This window comes from Dendrobates tinctorius, unplaced genomic scaffold (assembly GCF_039654945.1).
Source record: "Dendrobates tinctorius isolate UK_male_01 unplaced genomic scaffold, ASM3965494v1 ptg000250l, whole genome shotgun sequence".
NCBI lineage: Eukaryota > Metazoa > Chordata > Amphibia > Anura > Dendrobatidae > Dendrobates > Dendrobates tinctorius.
The window spans coordinates 16,284,104-16,306,799 of record NW_027361917.1 but is presented as its reverse complement, the minus strand read 5'-3'; the positions used below and the strand labels follow the sequence as shown (position 1 = coordinate 16,306,799).

Here is a 22,696-nt window from a genome sequence, read left to right as displayed (position 1 = left end):
GCAAGTAGTTCTCCTATTTGATTCTCCTATGAAGAGTGGCATCATGGGCTCCTCAAAACAACTCTCAAATGATCTGAAAACAAAGATTATTCAACATAGCTTTTCAGGGGAAGGATACAAAAAGTTGTCTCAGAGATTTAACCTGTCAGTTTCCACTGTGAGGAACATAGTAAGGAAATGGAAGAACACAGGTACAGTTCTTGTTAAGCACAGAAGTGGCAGGCCAAGAAAAATATCAGAAAGGCAGAGAAGAAGAATGGTGAGAACAGTCAAGGACAATCCACAGACCACCTCCAAAGACCTGCAGCATCATCTTGCTGCAGATGGTGTCACTGTGCATCGGTCAACAATACAGCGCACTTTGCAGAAGGAGAAGCTGTATGGGAGAGTGATGCGAAAGAAGCCGTTTCTGCAAGCACGCCACAAACAGAGTCGCTTGAGGTATGCAAAAGCACATTTGGACAAGCCAGTTACATTTTGGAAGAAGGTCCTGTGGACAGATTGAGTTGTTTGGTCATACAAAAAGGCGTTATGCATGGAGGCTAAAAAACACAGCATTCCAAGAAAAACACTTGCTACCCACAGTAAAATTTGGTGGAGGTTCCATCATGCTTTGGGGCTGTGTGGCCAATGCCGGCACCGGGAATCTTGTTAAAGTTGAGGGTCGCATGGATTCAACTCAGTATCAGCATATTCTTGACAATAATGTGCAAGAATCAGTGACGAAGTTGAAGTTACGCAGGGGATGGATATTTCAGCAAGACAATGATCCAAAACACTGCTCCAAATCTACTCAGGCATTCATGCAAAGGAACAATTGTAATGTTCTGGAATGGCCATCCCAGTCCCTAGACCTGAATACCATTGAACATCTGTGGGATGATTTGAAGCGGGCTGTCCATGCTCGGCGACCATCAAACTTAACTGAACTGGAATTGTTTTGTAAACAGGAATGGTCACAAATACCTTCATCCAGGATCCAGGAACTCATTAATAGCTACAGGAAGCGACTAGAGGCTGTTATTTTTGCAAAAGGAGGATCTACAAAATGTTAATGTCACTTTTATGTTGAGGTGCCCATACTTTTGCACCGGTCAAATTTTGTTTAAATGCAGATTGCACATTTTCTGTTAGTACAATAAACCTCATTTGAATCCAGAAATATAACTGAGTCCATCAGTTATTAGATATATGAAACTGAAATAGCTGTTGTAGCTGTTGCAAAAACCAAAATTGTTATAAAGATAAAAGGTTAACATTAATAGGGGTGCCCAAACTTTAACATATGACTGTAATAGAGAACACAAGGGGGTGACTACTCTCCTTTTAGCTTTTTCTTTCAAAGAAGATCCTTTTTTCCTTTCTCTTTCAGAATATCCTGATATTCTGATTAATCATGACTATATTTGAGAGCATCATATTGGTGAATTCTATCATGAGAATGCACCAGATTTCCAGATACTGGGGTTTTATAGAGCCCTTAAGAGCTCTTGAATCGTTGATACTGAAAATCTGACGTAACAAAGGGACGTTCAAAAGCTAGATTACAGTTTACTTTCAGTAATAGAATACAATTTATTGTAAGAGAAATCTGTATACAAGGGTCTGAGTGCTCAATAGTTCTGTGGATCAGTGGTAGTCCCAGTTCATAGACTTCACCAACGCAATCTTCTCATATCTATCTCTGACATATTAAAAGATCATTTTTCTGGATTTTCTGCCTTAAATAGCAACACCACTATGCAAAGCTACAGGGCTAGACATGAGGCCAAAAACATCAATACTATGGACATCTGTACACATATCCCCAACATAAGTAAATACATGGAAGTTTAATGACTTTTAATTACCTATGTATTTCATGTCTGAGTAGCTTTGCAAACAGTGACATTGGTTTGTGTACTCAAGTAATATTGGATTTGGAAAAGTCAGAACTGCCAAAGTTAAAAATATCTTATCACTTTGTACAATGTTAGCTTTGAAGTGATTCAGCTACAATAAAATATCGTGACACGGTGCCTGCAATAGCCATACTTTCCTCAGAAAACAATCCCAACACATTCCCTCACTCTCTCAGTTACCCCTGCTCTTTTTAGCCTTATTTGCCATCTTATGTAGGATTACATAATTTCATTACATGTAGACTATGACTAGCATGGCCGCGTGCATGCCTTTTGATATCACTGCAGGGTGGTTCATAAAATATATCTAAGAACTAACAGGCAGGTAATTGAAACTTCAGCTGCCTGTGCTGACGAGAGGGGGCGGGACTTCCGAGGTCTTTCTGATTGACAGTCGGGTCCCCCAGTCGCAGCGGATATCTGGCTGTCAATCAGAATGCTCTCATAAGTCCCGCCCCATCAACAGAGGGGAAATGAGGCCTCCACTCCGTAGACGTGACGTCAGCGGAGGCTTCTGAAACCCTGGCAGGAGTGGTCTGTGACTGCTCTGTCCCAGGGAAGAACTGTGCCGTGCACAACAGGCAGGTATATTTCAATTACCAGCCTATTGTATTTTCTTGCTGTGTTTTATTAGAGATTTTCTTGCTCGTCAGTTCATCCTCCGGAATCAATGTTTCCATTCACTGACAGTAAGCAGAGGAAGACGAGCAGGCTAGGTCTTATGTAAACCTAAAGGTACTCTCACACTTAGCGATGTACCAGTGATCCCGACCAGCGATATGACGCGGTCAGGATCGCTGATACATCGCTAAGTGGTCACTAGTGAGCTGCCACACAGGCAGATCTCACCAGCGACATCGCTGGGGACGGGGGTCGCTACTTACCTGTCAGACGAGGCGATCCTGACGTCCTCCCGCCCGCGTCCACGCGTTGCTCGCCTCTCCACAGGAAGCCCAGCAGGAAGCTGACGACGAGAAGCGGTCCAGGATGTTCTCGCGCGATCAGCGATAACCAGCGGGGGAGCGGGTCGTAGGTAAGTATCAGACACAGCGATATCGCTAGTAATATCGCTATAACGTCACAAGTTATAGCGATATCGCTTAGTGTGACAGGCCCTTAAGGCCAGACAGCAGATTGGTAAAGGTAAATGTAAAACAATAATCCTATAAATCCATTGTTCTTCCAGCCTAGGCCCATTGTGTGGATGGAGATAGTTGACCCCGGGGGAGCAGTCACCACAGGGGGTCTCACGTGCAGTCCCAGATGATGGAATATGCTTCATTCTATGAGCTAAAGGAAATTGTTTAAGAGGAAGGGTGAAAAAGACACATGGGTTGAAACAGGCACTTGTTGGAAGTGACTTTGAAGGGAGAGGATCCATGCTGGGATGGATGGATGATCTATGGAGTTTTGGAGATGGATTGTTGGCTGGAGGGGTATCCATGAGCTACGGTCATGATATCCATTGTCTGGAGGAACATAGGCTGTGACTGCACTCTATACCGGCTGGAGATACCAGAAGTTGTGTGCCGACCAAAAGTTGGGAGACAGTGGGTATCGCCTATTACAGGGCCAGTGGAACTACCAATCTCAGATTGGTAACTTGTGGATTGAGGACATTGTATGTTGGCCATGGAATAAAAATAGTTGCATCGTTAATGTGCCTAGGTGATTTCTATAACCCACAATCTCAGATCTTCAAACTATCATTGGCCACTCGTATCTGGACATGTCAAAGGAATATCTTAAAAGGGTTATCCACTACTAAGACAACCCCGTCTCAATTTGAGTGTTTGCCCTCATTAAGAAAACACATACTCACCTCCAGTGCGGTTCCAGCGCTGTCGAAACTCGTGTTCTCTGGGTTTACATGAGGTTATTACCTCACACGAGCCCTGCACCCAATCAGAGCTGGCTCACTGTCCCCTCCTTCAGACTAAAAAGCAATCAAGAGAAAGTGAGAGGTGCAGCTGCTTTCACACTTCCTGGAAATTACTTATACATCCGAAGGCGAGGACAGTGAAGCCAACGCTGATTGTGCGCAGGGTTCGTGTGAGGTAATAACCTCATGTGAACCCAGAGAATGCGAGTATCGACAATGCTGGAACGGTGAAAGGAGTATAAATGCTTTTATTTTAATGAGTGCAAACATTCAGATTGAGAAGGGGTTGTCCTAATTGTGAACAAGCGCTTTAAGGATGTCCTGTCACCAGGTCAAAAGTGACCAGCTTTTGTTCTTATCCTATTCCGAATGATCCACTAAGTATACCATTTTTTTGTTTTATTTTTACATGTGCCATAAAATTCCAGAAATACAGGACTTTTTATTTACTGCTAATTGTATGGCCTTTTTTATGGCCTTTACCACGGTGGCATGGCCCCAGGATTCTTTTGCCTGGTTATAGGTCCTCTTTAAACCATAAATAGACTACTTTTTTGTAGATTTTACTCTATCAGCAAGATAGTGCACCTTCACATTTCTGTATGGATGTTCATCGATACCAGAATGAAACTCTACTGGATCGCCGAGCGTGAAACATTGCTTTACCAATGTTTTACTAGCCTTCACGATCTTCAGGTCTAACACCCTGCAATTTCTTTCTGTGTATCAGCCCCTCACCAACCACAGGATCTCAATAACCTGAGGCAACATATTACTGAAATAGCATAGAGTCCATATTTGAGAGTATATGCTGGCACACGTCTTGATAGAGCTGGGATACCACCTAGACATTGGCAAAATGTAAAAAATTTTGGGAAGACCGAGCAGGGCCGGACTGGGACTAAAATTCAACCCTGGTATTTGAAGTTACACAGGTCCACTAGTCACATGGTGACTATATAATATCTTTGTACACTTGTAGGTTACAAGTAAGAGGAGATTAACACGACTATATAACATGTAGTCACAGCTGTGCCCAGGATTTCAGCTCAGTCCTATTTATTACTTTTAGGTACAGTACTCCTCCCAAAGCTCTGTCCCCTTTTGTACGCACGGTGACAGAATTCCTGGCAGAACTGCTATCAATTGGGCAACCAGACCCCCTGGTCATAGCTGCCCCTATCATACCTCCCAACTTTTGAAGGGTAAGAGGGACAAAGACTGCGGCGCGCGCAGCACGGCGCTGCAAATTTTAGGCCACGCCCGGCCACACCCATTTCACAACTAGTCACACCCATGTCCATGTCTAATCGCACCCATTTAGCACGGCTGATCACACTGACTGGTACTGAGGGCACAGTGGCTGGCATTATGGGCACACTGACTGGCACAAAGGAAAAGAGAAAACAGAGAGAGAAAAAAGAAAAAAGAGAGAGAAAGGTGAGCGAGAGAGAAAGAAAGAACAGAGAGAGAAAGAAAGAGGGGAATGAAAGAAAGAACAGAAAGAGACAGAGAAAGAAAAGAGAAAGAAAGAAGTAAAGAAAAGAAAGAAACAACAGAGAGAAAGAGAGGAAAGAAAAAAAGAGGGGAAAGAAAGAACAGAGAGAGAGAAAGAAAAAAGAAAGATTAGAGAGAAAGAACAGAGAGAGAGAGAAAGAAAATGAGGGAAAGACAGAACAGAGAAAGAAAAAGAGAGAAAGAAATAAAGATTCTATAAAGATACTATAGCAGCCCGGCTCCCATTGTTGTGCCCACCTGAGCCTCCCGGTGCATGACATATCATGATCGGCTCACATGGCCGGCATCCCCGATTCCAAGGCGATCCTGCTGTCTGCGCTGTCGGAGGACACGGTGATGAATCTGAAGCATTCCTGGTTTCGTCACAATCTCAAGAAATTATCTCATTTCCGGTCAGCTTCCAGCACATCACTTGAGGTGGAACGTCATGTGTGTGTTTTAAAATGCTCCTCGGGGCTCCGCCGTGTACTCCTGTGTCCATGGGAAAAGCCCGCTTTGTATGCTTCGTACACACTTGGCTCCGCTCATCCCGTACACATATGGCTCCACTTCGTATACCCCATACACACGCGGCTCCGCGCCGTACACCAAGTACACACACGACTCCGCTCCGTACACCTCGTACTCACGTGGCTCCGCTCCGTACACCTTATACACACACGGCTCCTCTCCGTACACCTCGTACACACACGGCTCCGCTCCGTACACCTCGTACACACACGGCTCCGCTCCGTACACCTCGAACACACACGGCTCCGTTCCGTACACCTTGTACACACACGGCTCCGTTCCGTACACCTCGTACACACACGGCTCCGCTCCGTACACCTCGCACACACGGCTCCGCTCCGTACACCTCGTACTCACGCGGCTCCGCTCCGTACACCTCGTACTCACGTGGCTCCTCTCCGTACACCTCGTACACACACGGCTCCGCTCCGTACACCTCGTATACACACGGCTCCGCTCCGTACACCTCGAACACACACGGCTCCGTTCCGTACACCTTGTACACACACGGCTCCGTTCCGTACACCTCGTACACACACGGCTCCGCTCCGTACACCTCGCACACACGGCTCCGCTCCGTACACCTCGTACTCACGCGGCTCCGCTCCGTACACCTCGTACTCACGTGGCTCCGCTCCGTACATCTGGTACACGCGGCTCTGTTCCGTACACCTGATACACACATGGCTCCTCTCCATACACCTCGAACACACGCGGCTCCGCTCCGTACACCTCGTACACACGCGGCTCCGCTCCGTACACCTCGTACACACGCGGCTCCACTCCGTACACCTCGTACACACGGGGCTCCGCTCCGTACACACGCGGTTCCACTCCGTACACCTCGTACACACGCGGCTCCGCTCCGTACACCTCGTACACACGCGGCTCCGCTCCGTACACCTCGTACACACGCGGCTCCGCTCCGTACACCTCGTACACATGCGGCTCCGCTCCGTACACCTCGTACACACGCGGCTCCGCTCCGTGCACCTCGTACACACACGGCTCCACTCCATACACACACAGCTCTGCTACATCTACCCTGTAAACCCCTCCTGACCCCACACATACTTACCTCATCCAGCACCATGACAACAGCACAGCAGAGTCTTGCAGACACCAAGAGGCAAGGCTGAGCGCACAGGACCTGTGATGAGGTCACAGGAGGGACGGAGTCAGGGGTGACATGATCAGGGGTCTAGACAAAGGCTCCTGATCATGTGACCCCTGACTCCTCCCCTCCTGTGACCTCATCACAGGTCCTGTGAACAGAGAAGAGAGCAGGCAAGCGACGCTGTGAGTGGCTGCGGGGGGGAGGGGGTGCATGGGAGGGGACGTGGTGGCTTATCTCCCTGTAGTGCTGGAGGGTTGGAAACTATAACCGCCGTGCCCGCAGAGGGCCGGCGGCAGGAGCAACAGCCAGGCCAGTGGCCGCATCAGCTGGCAAGCGGCCAGATGATCGGGCGCTGCTGCCCGCGGCCCACATGACAGCGGCCAAGTGGGAAAATGCCCGGTTGGTTATATTACCAATCCGGGCCTGAGACCGAGTTTCATAAACCGCTTTTTTAACTCACAACACAAAAATCAGGATAATACAAGTGCTTCTCATAAAATTAGAATATCATCAAAAAGTTAATATATTTCAGTTCTTCAATACAAACAGTGAAACTCATATATTATATAGAGTCATTACAATCAGAGTGATCTATTTCAAGAGTTTTTTTCCGTTAATGTTGATGATTATGGCTTACTGATTAAAATCTTATTTTTGCTGACTTCTGGATTGGGTGAAGGAGGAGTTTCAACCAAATAGAAAAAAAAAAAATCAATCTACCCATTGATTCAGACACTAGTGTAATTCAATATTAAGGTCACATTAACCATGTATATGTCGTAATGAGGGCTCCTGGGTACAATATTATTCAAGTGTATCTATCCGGTATCTTCTAAAATGTGCAAGATACGGTAGAAAAATTGCAAATTTCTTGAGTCAATGTAAAGGTCCTGTTGTCAGATATTACTCAACAGGTAATTGTTGTTTTCCTACATGTGCAGCTCTTGGGGGCAGAATGTCCTAAACCAACCACCTGAACAAAATCTGCTATATTAGGAAACACAGCAATGTATGATGATCACCCACTTGACCACCTAAGTCCACTTTGCCTTCGTAGCGTTGAAAGCTTTAGGCTGAGTGCAGACGGACTTTTTGGCCCTGCGGATTTTTCCGCGCAGAATGGAAGAAATCCGCAGGTCAAATGACCTGCATTTTTCCTGCGGATTTCTTCCATTTTTCATGCGGTTTTCGTGCGGTTTTCCATCGCGGCTTTCCCCCTGCGGATTTGGTGACAGAGGAGAAGGAAAACTGCACAAAAGAAGTAACATGCTGCGGATTTTGTACCGCGGGAAAAACGCGCAGAAAAATCCACAGCGTCTGCACAGCGTTTTTTTTTTTACATAGATTTTAAGGCTACTGTACATCACAATGCGGATATGCAACGTTTCTGCGCGGTAAAATCCGCTGCAGAACCACTGCAAATCTGCATCGTGTGCACACAGCCTTAATCTATCTTTCTCCCCCTCCCAAGTGTCGACTAAGATTTGCAATCAACAGTGTCCTAGCTAGAGTAATGGCTTTCTAAAAGGTATTGAACAATAGTGGCCAACCACTGCTTAATCAATTCATGGACCCAACAACTTCAGACAATATACAACCATCGTACTTTATGAAAGTCTTCTGCTAAACATATGCCAGGATATAATGAAGGAGACAGATCATTGTTTAATACTTTATTAAATATAAAAAATACTATTGAATAAAAATATAAAAATAATCATTTTGAGTATAAACAAACTAATCACAAACAATCCTACAAAACAATCAAACGATATCTGTCTAATCTGCTGGATTGGGAAAAAAATGCATACGCTGTGGTGAAAGACATAAATAAATTATGAAACAACATATATAAAAGTGAGGAAAAAAACAATTTAACTTGTGACCGTCTGTGACATAAAATCATGGCTGTTGAGGGGCACCACCTTTTATTAAATAATTGTCCAGCCATGTATGTCTAAATTGAAAGTGCATTATGACTTCCAGCATATCCATAACGTACAGACCTACTCCTCCGACTATGGAATGATTGACACTTAATAGTGTCATATGACTCTCGTGCGAGATCTCAGCACTGAGCAGCCAACCTCCAGTAACTGGCATCATTCCCGAGTCACTACATAATACGATACCATAAATTATTTAATTAGAAATGATAAGCCTATACTCACTCTGTAATTGCAGACTTATGAATCCCCCCAGCACACAGTGATTCGCTGGTTTCTGAGCCGGGACCGGCGGGTACACATGTGCTATACATACTCCTTATCAGAGTCCGTCTAGTAGACGTAGCCTTGCTTCTTTCGCTTATATGGAGCAAGACCAAGCCCCATCTAGTGACGCGGAGTTCCGTGGGCACAGCCTCGCTCCATACAAGTGTGTGGTGTGAGGCCGGGTTCACTAGTCAGGCTCTGGCCAGGAGTACATATAACGTATACATAACCGCCGGACCCGGCAAGGAAACAGACAAATCCCCACAGCGCACACTGCGTGCGCTGGGGAGATTCATATATCTGCAGTTACACAGTGACTTGAAGACTTATCGATTTGGACCAGAGAACCCCTTTAAAAACAACCCCTTTTGAAACCATATATAAATACCCTCCAGACTCACAGTGGTGCCATTTTCACATACAGCATGCTTTCTGCACACATGTATTATGAAGGAAGCCAACACAACTTGAAATAACAATGTTTGCATGACACTATTTAGGGATATTTGAAGAAACCGCCAAACAATCACGAGTTTTCAGATTATAGGATCCTCTACAAGACACTAACAAAAACAGGGGTCCAACTCTAACAAAGTTGATAAGAAATTATTAAGCATGTTTATCAGTAATTCAGAAAATCATACATAAAAACCTAATAGAGGTTAACTTAATTATATCAACTGAGGTAATGGTGGAGTCCCTGAAGAAGCGATGGTGAAACGCAAGTTGGGATGACACGTGCAAGCTCTCATCGCCTCTGCAGTGTGTGAATGTATCTTACTGACTTACTTTAAAGTATGCACCAGCACTTTACAGTCTATTTATATGCATTTTGGGCATGATATATTCATATGTAAGTGGCCAGATTTGCTTGCACTTCAGTTGATAAACTTATGATAACCTCCATGATGTTTTTATCTTTTATGAATTACTGCTAGGCCATGTTCACATGTTAAGTAATTGGTTAGTATTTTACATCAGTATTTGTAAACCAAAATCAGACATGACATGGAACAACCAGAAGAATAGTATCATATAAACACGTCACCACTTCTGCATTTTTCATCCATTCCTGGTTTTGGCTTACAAATACTGATGTAAAATACTGACCACACACTGAACATGTGAATGTGGTCATAGTTTGGATAACTTCTTAATCCATTTTAGATTTAGACCCCTGTTTTTGTAGGAGCCATATTAATTGAAATGGTGGCCATGGTTGGCCTTTGGCCTAAGTAGAGGCTGATGATCCTTAATAAACAAAGTTACAATGTGACATGAGATGTCCTTGCTGTTTCAAGAAAATCATATGTTATCTCTGAAATATCAAAAGGCTCGTGAAGACTGTCAGTAGACAGCAGGAAATGAATGGCCCCTTCTTTCTCACGATTTTGCTTTAGAAAATCAGCAATTGCTTTCCAGCGTGCAGCTTCAGTCTCATCCTCTGCCCATCTCGGTGCCGGAAGAAATGTGGACTGTAGGAGAGGGTATGCGGTGTCATGGTACACTTGGATGAATGCAGTCTTCATAAATTCAACATCTCTCTAAGAAAAAGGAAGAGTGAGAGCAACTTAAGCTCCATAATACAGATAACATTTTTGTGAAATGCAGTAGCAGACAAATATAATATTTTGCCCTAATTGTGCGTGGTAGTTTGAAGTGGTAGGAATTATATTCAATGACACTGAGATGACAAATCCACGCTCCATAACACTGTAATCTGAATCAGTAAATATATACCATATATACTCGTGTATAAGGCTAGTTTCACACTAGCGTTTTTTTGCGCTGCGCCTCGTGCGCATACCAAACACATGCAAAAAACGCATCATGCGTTTTGCATGCATTTGCTGCTTTTTTGCGCCTGCGATTTAATCAGTTTGTCACCATGTTAACTCAAAAAACGCATGCGATTTTAAACACATGCGTGCGCATGTCCTAGCACACACGTGCGTTCCTAGACTGTAATGCTGTTTTTTGTGCATTCCATGCGCTAATGTGTGCATGCATTTTTTTGAGACAGGTCGGACAGACCAAAAATGCAACAGGTTGCGTCCGGCGCACCTTGGCGCCCACTACAAAAAACCGCATGGGCACGAAAATGCATACGAACGCGTGCATGCGCTAGACCATGCGCACCCATGTTAAATATAGGGGAGAAATGCGCATGCGCACGATAGCGCACGAGGCGCAGCGCTAAAAAACGCAAGTTTGAAACCAGCCTAAGCTGAGATTTTCAGCACTTTTTTGTGCTGAAAATGCCTCCCTCGGCTTATACGTATACGAGTCATTGTCCAGAATGCCAGTGGGGGAGGGGGAGAGGTGCGGCAGAGTAGCGGCAGGAGCCGGTGGTTGTGACATCATACTTGCCCTCCTCGCACCGTTGCTGAATGTCCCTGCATCTCCGTTGTGCCGATGCGGCAGCTCTTCCTGTGCTGAGCGGTCACGTGGTACCACTCATTAAGGTAATGAATATGCACTGCTCTCAACTCCCATAGGCATGGAGCGCATATTCATTACCTTAATGAGCGGTACCACGTGAACGCTCAACACAGGAAGAGCTCCCGCACCGGGACAACAGAAATGCAGGGACGTGCAGCAACGGCGCGAGGAGGGGGGGAGCCGAGCCATGCATACAAGGATAGGATGGGGGATCCCAGCCACGCATACAAGGATGGGACGGCGGAGCCCAGCCATGCATACAACGATGGGACGGAGGATTCCAGCCATGCATACAATGATGGGACGGGGGGAGCCGAGCCAGGCATACAAGATGGAATGGAGGGAGCCATACATACAACAGGGGGAGCCACACAGAGCAGGAAAGGACGGGGGGAATCACACAGAGTAGGACAGGACGGGGGAGCCACACATAGCAAGAGAGGGATCAATGCATACCCGACTTATACTCGAGTCAATAAGCTTACCCAGTTTTCCGTGGCAAAATTAGGTGCCTCGGCTTATACTCAGGTTGTCTTATACTTGAATATATACGGTATTACAAATAGATTAAAACACATCAACACATTTTATATACCATGTACTCAAAACCAACTATGCAACCACATACTGTATTGGTACCTGGCTTTAGAGATGCTGGCTTACCTACTGATGAAATGCCCAGAGAGGGCTCACTATTTAGATGTACTTAGTGAATGGATACTAGTCATCTTCTGGAGCATCCGTGCTATATGTACTGAGGATTGCGCTAATCACCATTGGGTACACATGCAAACTAGGTTATTAGTTGTCAATGGTCCCATCCTTTCTAAGGGCATCTCTGGGATGCATTATATCTGGTCCTGTGACATGTTGACTCGGAATCAAACAGGTACTCATTACATAATTTATGCCTGCAGTTATCTACGATTTGTTAAGTATTTGAAGAACAAAGGGTTAGGCCTCTTTCACACATCAGGTTTTCGCCGTCAGGCGTGATCCGGCGCTTTTGACAGAAACCGGATCCGGCGAAATGCAATGCCGGATCCGGTTTCCCCCCCATTGACTTGCATTTGCGCCGGATCGCGCCGGATGGCCATGCGTTTCATCCGGTTTTCGCCGGATCCGGCAATGTGTCGCGATCCGGCGTCTGGAAAAAACATCTACTGTAACGTTTTTTGTCTCCGGCGAAAAAGCCGGACCCCCCGGATCCGGCGCGTCCGGCTTTTTCACACAATGAAAGCCTATGAGCGCCGCAATGCGCCTGATCCGGCGAAAGCCGGATCCGGTGGCCGGATCCGTTTTTTTTGGTCTGAGCATGCTCAGTAGCTCTGCCCACAAGACATATATAAAAGCAAGACAGTGGGACCCACAGCCACACCCAACATGCCACCCAAGAAAGCAACCAAGCGCAGCAGGAGAAGGCAGGAGACCACTGCAGCACCATCAGCACCACCACCACCCCAAATGGAGCAGCAAATGGAACATGCTGAGGAGGGGAGTCCAGCAGCAGATGAGAGACGGTAATTATCAAATCCCCCATTCCTCCAAACTAGGGCCATGGAATATCAAGATATTCATTGGCCCTTTGTTTCTCTTTATTCAACAGCCGCCCAAGAGATGCAGCAGCAGAAATGGCATCACTGGCAGCAGCAACAGCAGCAATACCCACAGCCATGGAGTCTGGCCATCAACAGGACAGCACATCTTCTTCTGGGAGCCCTCCCTCGCATCGTCAGCGTTTGACGGTAAGTTTTTATTTCCAAAATCCATCATCTCTGTAATATATGTCTATTCATTGCCTTTTATTTCAAAACAGGAATCACAAGATGAAGAGGAGCTCCCAGAAGAAGAAGGAAGGGGTGGACAGACACCTGGAGTGGGCTCACAATTGGTAAGTTTTTGGCATCAAACGCAGAAACACAACATCACACTACACACAACACATAGAAAACAATGTTCTGCAGACCACACACAGCAAACAAATGCCTACATCCAAAGACATAACATTTTTTGTTTTCTTCTCTAGTCTTCCCAATCTGGTGCTCGGCCAAGAGGTCCTCGCAGTGCCTCCCAGGGTCGTCGGCGACAGCAACGCGGCGGTCACCAGCGTGTAAGTATAAATATTTTTGCTTTGTTTTTTTGCACTTTTTATTTCCTTTCTTTTGTGGAGGCTAATTATGTTATTTTTGTCTTTTTCTTTAACAGCCTTCACAGCGTGCTCCCGACTCTGACGGTGAGGATGGAGGACTCGATGTGGACCACCTCATCGATCTCGTCAGAGAAAGGGAGCCGCTCTGGAATATGGCTGACCGCCGCCACGCTGACCTTATCGTTACCCGACGACTCTGGGAGGAAATCTGTTCGCTCCTTGTGGGCCGCTGGGAGGACCTCGATGTTCGGGCCCAGATTAAAGAGCGTAAGTATATACAGTACCGGTTGCTTGATGTAAACCAGTGTTTCCCGAACTCCAGTCCTCGTGGTCCCCACGGATCATGTGTTCAGGATTTCTATTTACTATGGAAATCCTGAAAACATGACCCCTGGGGACCATGAGGACTGGAGTTTGTGAAACACTGATGTTGTATACTAACCACTTCTTTCTCGTTTCAGGGAACAGAATTGTGAATCGGTGGCGGTCTGTGAGGGATCGTTTCAAGAAGGAGTTCAATAAAGAGATGCGGGCCCCGAGTGGATCTGGAGGACGCAGGAGCAAGTACAAGTACGCACAAGCCCTGTCGTTCCTCCGGGAGACAATGCTCACCAGAAGGTAAATATTACACACCACATGTGAAAAAAAATGTTAGATGTAACTTTTTTTTTTCAGCCAGGGCCATACCATGTCAGTATTTTAATTGTTTTTTTTTCTCTTTATTCCACAGCACGGTGAGCAGCACTCGGGAGCCTGCACGATTGGACCCTTCTGTGGCGATCCCTGAGGAGACCGGCACCGAGGGACACTTCGACCGCCCCAGTACATCTGCACCTTCCCAGCCTTCCCACACATTCGACCCATCTGTCCCATCCACCAGCACAGGAGCATCGTGGCCGCCTACATTACATGAAGCTGCTGGTGAGGAGATCGCTTTCCCTTTACCCCACCCTTCTGCCCCTGCCACCTCTAGTACACCTGCGGGTACTGGGCGACAGCGGCAGAGGGGTCAGGAAAAGAGTTATGCGCAAGAGTTCTTGCATCTGAATGCATCTTTCCAGAACTGTCTAAAAGTCTTGTCAGAGCAAATCTCCGCAGGCTTTCAGCAGATCAACTCCAGCATTCTGGAGGTGAAGACACTTCTGCAAACCATGCATTCAGAAGCAAGATCTTCGCCAAACCACACCTTTTTCAGGTCTGTTGTGGAGCGCATGGCAACACTATCTCCTACCCAGCAGATGCATGTAATGCATTCGTGCCACGGTGCTCTACAGCAGGTTACCTCCCAACCTCCACCTCCCACCACTGTAGTTCCTCCACCTGCACCCCCTCCAGCCACTTTCCATCCTCCCCCTCCTATTACATCTGCACCCCCTCCAGCCACTTTCCATCCTCCCCCTCCTATTACATACCAGCAACCTCACCAGTACCAGCAACCTCCCAAGTACAAGACATCTCCCCACTTCCAGCAACCTGCCCCGTACCAAACTCCTTCCCCGTACCAAACTCCTTCCCCACACAACTTTCCATCAACATCATCTGCTCCTACAGTCCCTACCCAACCCTCCACTCCACCGCCCACCACCTCTTCTGCCTCCCACATGTCCACCCATTCTGTAGCTTTTTCCACACCTTCACCTCTAACTGTTCCTTCCCCACCACGATCCCAGTCCTCTCTCCACACACCCAGTGTCGAAGTGTCCCGCAGCCCCTCCAGCAGTATTTCCACCCCACACTACACAGATTTGTAATGTGTGTTTTTTACTAAAAATGCCCATTGGGTTTAAAACCTTTATTAAAAAAGTTTTTTGCACTTTAAAAACATTTTACAAAAAAAAAAAAATTTTAAATAAAAGTTAAATTATCGTTTCACAATGGTTGTCTGTCTTTTCTTTCTGCGGCGAACTATGTTTAAAAAAAAGGTTAAATACAGGGTATTTCAAAGGTAAAAAGGTATTCAAAACCAGGTATATAACTGTGGGTAAATTTTAGCTTTTTGCCACAGTTGTGTTCCTGGTTGTGTTTGAAGCAAAGTATTTCACCTAAAAAGTTGTGTTTATTGTTGGTGATTTCCTAACAATGTACACAACTTTTGTTAAAAGGTGAAATACTTTGCATAAAACACAACCAGGTACACACCTGTGGCCTAAAGCTAAAAATAGAGACCATGACAAGATAGCCAACTTTGGTTGGCAAAGGTATATACTGTTGGTCCAGAAGGTACACAAGTTTGGTTAGGGCACAAATCTTTCACACTCTGTCATCCTGCCAGTGTACTCTGCCACGCATACAAGGATGGGACGGCGGAGCCCAGCCATGCATACAATGATGGGACGGAGGATTCCAGCCATGCATACAATGATGGGACGGGGGGAGCCGAGCCAGGCATACAAGATGGAATGGAGGGAGCCATACATACAACAGGGGGAGCCACACAGAGCAGGAAAGGACGGGGGGAATCACACAGAGTAGGACAGGACGGGGGAGCCACACATAGCAAGAGAGGGATCAATGCATACCCGACTTATACTCGAGTCAATAAGCTTACCCAGTTTTCCGTGGCAAAATTAGGTGCCTCGGCTTATACTCAGGTTGTCTTATACTTGAATATATACGGTATTACAAATAGATTAAAACACATCAACACATTTTATATACCATGTACTCAAAACCAACTATGCAACCACATACTGTATTGGTACCTGGCTTTAGAGATGCTGGCTTACCTACTGATGAAATGCCCAGAGAGGGCTCACTATTTAGATGTACTTAGTGAATGGATACTAGTCATCTTCTGGAGCATCCGTGCTATATGTACTGAGGATTGCGCTAATCACCATTGGGTACACATGCAAACTAGGTTATTAGTTGTCAATGGTCCCATCCTTTCTAAGGGCATCTCTGGGATGCATTATATCTGGTCCTGTGACATGTTGACTCGGAATCAAACAGGTACTCATTACATAATTTATGCCTGCAGTTATCTACGATTTGTTAAGTATTTGAAGAACAAAGGGTTAGGCCTCTTTCACACATCAGGTTTTCGCCGTCAGGCGTGATCCGGCGCTTTTGACAGAAACCGGATCCGGCGAAATGCAATGCCGGATCCGGTTTCCCCCCCATTGACTTGCATTTGCGCCGGATCGCGCCGGATGGCCATGCGTTTCATCCGGTTTTCGCCGGATCCGGCAATGTGTCGCGATCCGGCGTCTGGAAAAAACGGCTACTGTAACGTTTTTTGTCTCCGGCGAAAAAGCCGGACCCCCCGGATCCGGCGCGTCCGGCTTTTTCACACAATGAAAGCCTATGAGCGCCGCAATGCGCCTGATCCGGCGAAAGCCGGATCCGGTGGCCGGATCCGTTTTTTTTGGTCTGAGCATGCTCAGTAGCTCTGCCCACAAGACATATATAAAAGCAAGACAGTGGGACCCACAGCCACACCCAACATGCCACCCAAGAAAGCAACCAAGCGCAGCAGGAGAAGGCAGGAGACCACTGCAGCACCATCAGCACCACCACCACCCCAAATGGAGCAGCAAATGGAACATGCTGAGGAGGGGAGTCCAGCAGCAGATGAGAGACGGTAATTATCAAATCCCCCATTCCTCCAAACTAGGGCCATGGAATATCAAGATATTCATTGGCCCTTTGTTTCTCTTTATTCAACAGCCGCCCAAGAGATGCAGCAGCAGCAGCAGAAATGGCATCACTGGCAGCAGCAACAGCAGCAATACCCACAGCCATGGAGTCTGGCCATCAACAGGACAGCACATCTTCTTCTGGGAGCCCTCCCTCGCATCGTCAGCGTTTGACGGTAAGTTTTTATTTCCAAAATCCATCATCTCTGTAATATATGTCTATTCATTGCCTTTTATTTCAAAACAGGAATCACAAGATGAAGAGGAGCTCCCAGAAGAAGAAGGAAGGGGTGGACAGACACCTGGAGTGGGCTCACAATTGGTAAGTTTTTGGCATCAAACGCAGAAACACAACATCACACTACACACAACACATAGAAAACAATGTTCTGCAGACCACACACAGCAAACAAATGCCTACATCCAAAGACATAACATTTTTTGTTTTCTTCTCTAGTCTTCCCAATCTGGTGCTCGGCCAAGAGGTCCTCGCAGTGCCTCCCAGGGTCGTCGGCGACAGCAACGCGGCGGTCACCAGCGTGTAAGTATAAATATTTTTGCTTTGTTTTTTTGCACTTTTTATTTCCTTTCTTTTGTGGAGGCTAATTATGTTATTTTTGTCTTTTTCTTTAACAGCCTTCACAGCGTGCTCCCGACTCTGACGGTGAGGATGGAGGACTCGATGTGGACCACCTCATCGATCTCGTCAGAGAAAGGGAGCCGCTCTGGAATATGGCTGACCGCCGCCACGCTGACCTGATCGTTACCCGACGACTCTGGGAGGAAATCTGTTCGCTCCTTGTGGGCCGCTGGGAGGACCTCGATGTTCGGGCCCAGATTAAAGAGCGTAAGTATATACAGTACCGGTTGCTTGATGTAAACCAGTGTTTCCCGAACTCCAGTCCTCGTGGTCCCCACGGATCATGTGTTCAGGATTTCTATTTACTATGGAAATCCTGAAAACATGACCCCTGGGGACCATGAGGACTGGAGTTTGTGAAACACTGATGTTGTATACTAACCACTCCTTTCTCGTTTCAGGGAACAGAATTGTGAATCGGTGGCGGTCTGTGAGGGATCGTTTCAAGAAGGAGTTCAATAAAGAGATGCGGGCCCCGAGTGGATCTGGAGGACGCAGGAGCAAGTACAAGTACGCACAAGCCCTGTCGTTCCTCCGGGAGACAATGCTCACCAGAAGGTAAATATTACACACCACATGTGAAAAAAAATGTTAGATGTAACTTTTTTTTTTCAGCCAGGGCCATACCATGTCAGTATTTTAATTGTTTTTTTTTCTCTTTATTCCACAGCACGGTGAGCAGCACTCGGGAGCCTGCACGATTGGACCCTTCTGTGGCGATCCCTGAGGAGACCGGCACCGAGGAACACTTCGACCGCCCCAGTACATCTGCACCTTCCCAGCCTTCCCACACATTCGACCCATCTGTCCCATCCACCAGCACAGGAGCATCGTGGCCGCCTACATTACATGAAGCTGCTGGTGAGGAGATCGCTTTCCCTTTACCCCACCCTTCTGCCCCTGCCACCTCTAGTACACCTGCGGGTACTGGGCGACAGCGGCAGAGGGGTCAGGAAAAGAGTTATGCGCAAGAGTTCTTGCATCTGAATGCATCTTTCCAGAACTGTCTAAAAGTCTTGTCAGAGCAAATCTCCGCAGGCTTTCAGCAGATCAACTCCAGCATTCTGGAGGTGAAGACACTTCTGCAAACCATGCATTCAGAAGCAAGATCTTCGCCAAACCACACCTTTTTCAGGTCTGTTGTGGAGCGCATGGCAACACTATCTCCTACCCAGCAGATGCATGTAATGCATTCGTGCCACGGTGCTCTACAGCAGGTTACCTCCCAACCTCCACCTCCCACCACTGTAGTTCCTCCACCTGCACCCCCTCCAGCCACTTTCCATCCTCCCCCTCCTATTACATCTGCACCCCCTCCAGCCACTTTCCATCCTCCCCCTCCTATTACATACCAGCAACCTCACCAGTACCAGCAACCTCCCCAGTACCAGACATCTCCCCACTTCCAGCAACCTGCCCCGTACCAAACTCCTTCCCCGTACCAAACTCCTTCCCCGTACCAAACTCCTTCCCCACACAACTTTCCATCAACATCATCTGCTCCTACAGTCCCTACCCAACCCTCCACTCCACCGCCCACCACCTCTTCTGCCTCCCACATGTCCACCCATTCTGTAGCTTTTTCCACACCTTCACCTCTAACTGTTCCTTCCCCACCACGATCCCAGTCCTCTCTCCACACACCCAGTGTCGAAGTGTCCCGCAGCCCCTCCAGCAGTATTTCCACCCCACACTACACAGATTTGTAATGTGTGTTTTTTACTAAAAATGCCCATTGGGTTTAAAACCTTTATTAAAAAAGTTTTTTGCACTTTAAAAACATTTTACAAAAAAAAAAAAATTTTAAATAAAAGTTAAATTATCGTTTCACAATGGTTGTCTGTCTTTTCTTTCTGCGGCGAACTATGTTTAAAAAAAAGGTTAAATACAGGGTATTTCAAAGGTAAAAAGGTATTCAAAACCAGGTATATAACTGTGGGTAAATTTTAGCTTTTTGCCACAGTTGTGTTCCTGGTTGTGTTTGAAGCAAAGTATTTCACCTAAAAAGTTGTGTTTATTGTTGGTGATTTCCTAACAATGTACACAACTTTTGTTAAAAGGTGAAATACTTTGCATAAAACACAACCAGGTACACACCTGTGGCCTAAAGCTAAAAATAGAGACCATGACAAGATAGCCAACTTTGGTTGGCAAAGGTATATACTGTTGGTCCAGAAGGTACACAAGTTTGGTTAGGGCACAAATCTTTCACACTCTGTCATCCTGCCAGTGTACTCTGCCTTGAGGTGACATAAAGTATAGTGCAAAATTGTCCCTCATTACTGAAACCGTCACAGAACTTCTAGTGGTAATATTTCCAATGACAACATCCATCTTCGCCAGTAACTTGCTCTTCTCTCCAACCTGCACTTTCTTCTCTACAACCTGTCAAAGAAGGGCTGTAGGAACATGCTATATATAGTTTTTCAGTAGCCAATCCCGTTCGGAAGGCCACAAGGGTCAATTTTAAAAACCGGATCCGGCGTAATCCGTCGAAAAACGGATAGAAAAACGGATGAACCGGATGAGACGGATCCGGTTTTGTCTGTCAAGAACAAGACGGATCCGGCAGAAAACCGGATCCGGCACATCAGGTTTTACAAAACATTTGCCGGATCCGGCATTCCGGCACGACGCCGGATCGCGCCTGATGCCGAAAACCTGATGTGTGAAAGTAGCCTTATTTGTACCCCTGAGGAAGCCATCAATTTTAGCAGCAATACATGTGGGATTAAGGTTCTCTACTTACAGAAGAATTAGCTTTGCCTTCTTATGCTTTATTATATAGTTGAAACCACAAGTTTACATACACTATATAAAAAGACACATCTGCATGTTTTTCTCAATATCTAACATGAAATCAGGATAAACCTTTTCTGCTTTAGGTCAATTAAGATTACCATAATTATAAATATTTGCCAAATGCCAGAATAATGAGAGAGAGAGAATGTTTTAAGGCATTTTTATTACTTACGGCAAAGTCAAAAGTTTACATACAATTTACATACACCGGCAAAATTTTTACTTTTTTGGCCTTTTTTCAGAGAATATGAATGATAACACCTACATTTTTTTTCTCCACTCATGGTTAGTGGTTGGGTGAAGCCATTTATTGTCAAGCTACTGTGTTTGCGCTTTTTTTTTTTTTGTCCTGAACCTTGATGTGGTCGTAAATCACCACTGAGAAGTTAAGAGTCACAAACTCTACCACAGAATGAGGTCACTGACAGCACGGTGGCTCATTGGTTAGAACTGTTGCAACGTTGGGATCCTGGGTTCAAATCCCAATAAGGACAACATCTGCAAGGAGATTGTGTGTTCTCCCCTTGTTTGTGTGGTTTCCTCCGGGTTCTCCAGTTTCCTTCAATAATCCAAAGTTATACTGATGGGGAATCTAGATTGTGAGCCCCATCGGGGAACAATGATGAGAATATCTATAAAACGCTGTGGAAGCTAATGGCGTTATATAACGCTACTTTGACACATCAGGTTTTCGGCGTCAGGCGCGTTCTGGCGTCGTGCCGGAACGCCGGATCCGGCAAATGTTTTGTAAAACCGGATGTGACGGATCCGGTTTTCTGCCGGATCCATCTTGCGAATGACAGCCAAAACCGGATCAGTCTCATCCGGTTCTCGATCCGTTTTTCGACGGATTACGCCGGATCCGGTTTTTAAAAAGGCCTCTTGTGGGCGTCCGAACGGGATTGGCTACTGAAAAACTATATATATCGTGTTCCTACAGCCCTTCTTTGACAGGTTGTAGAGGAGAAAGTGCAGGTTGGAGAGAAGAGCAAGTTACTGGCGAAGATGGATGTTGTGATTGGAAATTTTTTGAAGAATTTGGCGGATTTTACAGCGGAGGCGAATCGTTTGAGGGTGATTGTTCTGGAGAAGGAGAGAGCGAGACAGCAGCGCATCAGGCATCGTAGACGACATTTGTGGATCCACCCCATCACAGCCAAGAGAATGACGCGTGGGGTCTATTCTACACTCTGCATGGACCTTAGACGAAACCTGGATAAATTTTTTGGATATGTTCGGATGAAAATGGAGAATTTTGATTACTTGGTGGAGCGCATTGCACACCTCATAAGAAAATCGGACACCTATTGCCGCTTCTCTGTTTCACCCACAGAGCGTCTGATGGTGACTTTAAGGTAAGCCACATTTATTGGATATGCCTCGCATCAGAGCACACTATCACTGCAATCTTGTTGGTGGTAGTTTGTATCTCCAAGTGTTATAGCTGAGTTTTGGTGTGTAATGCTGTGATTTTAAACTAATTGATTGTTTTTTAATTCCCCACAGATTTCTTGCAACTGGAGAATCCCTTTCGTCACTGCATTTCCAGTACAGACTCGGGATTTCCACCATATCTGGAATAGTGAAGCACACATGCCGTGCACTGTGGGACTCCTTAGCTGAAGAGTTTTTACTAGAGCCCACAACAGAGAGGTGGATTGAAATTTCAGAAAAGTTTCAACAGATATGTCAGTTTCCGAACTGCTTGGGCGCTGTGGACGGGAAACATATCCGCATTGTAAAGCCAGCCGGATCGGGATCGGAATATTTCAATTACAAGAAATATTTTTCAATTGTCCTCATGGCCATCGCTGACGTGGAATACAAATTTATTGCTGTTGATATTGGGGCCTATGGCCGCTCCAATGACTCTCAAGTTTTCAA

At 46.1% G+C, this 22,696-nt stretch overlaps 1 protein-coding gene across 4 annotated transcripts in view; it reads right to left on the bottom strand.

Moving 5' to 3' along the window:
• Positions 1-8,586: 8,586 nt before the first annotated feature.
• The window catches only part of NPHP1 (nephrocystin 1), a 133,761-nt gene continuing 119,651 nt past the window's right edge, over positions 8,587-22,696 (bottom strand). For 3 of the 4 annotated variants that reach the window (XM_073557494.1, XM_073557496.1, XM_073557495.1), the window contains one exon: positions 8,587-10,685. In XM_073557494.1, coding sequence (XP_073413595.1) covers positions 10,407-10,685 — 279 coding nt within the window. In that variant the 3' untranslated portion in view covers positions 8,587-10,406. The remainder of the gene's footprint in view (positions 10,686-22,696) is intronic. The other variant, XM_073557497.1, reaches the window with a different exon arrangement.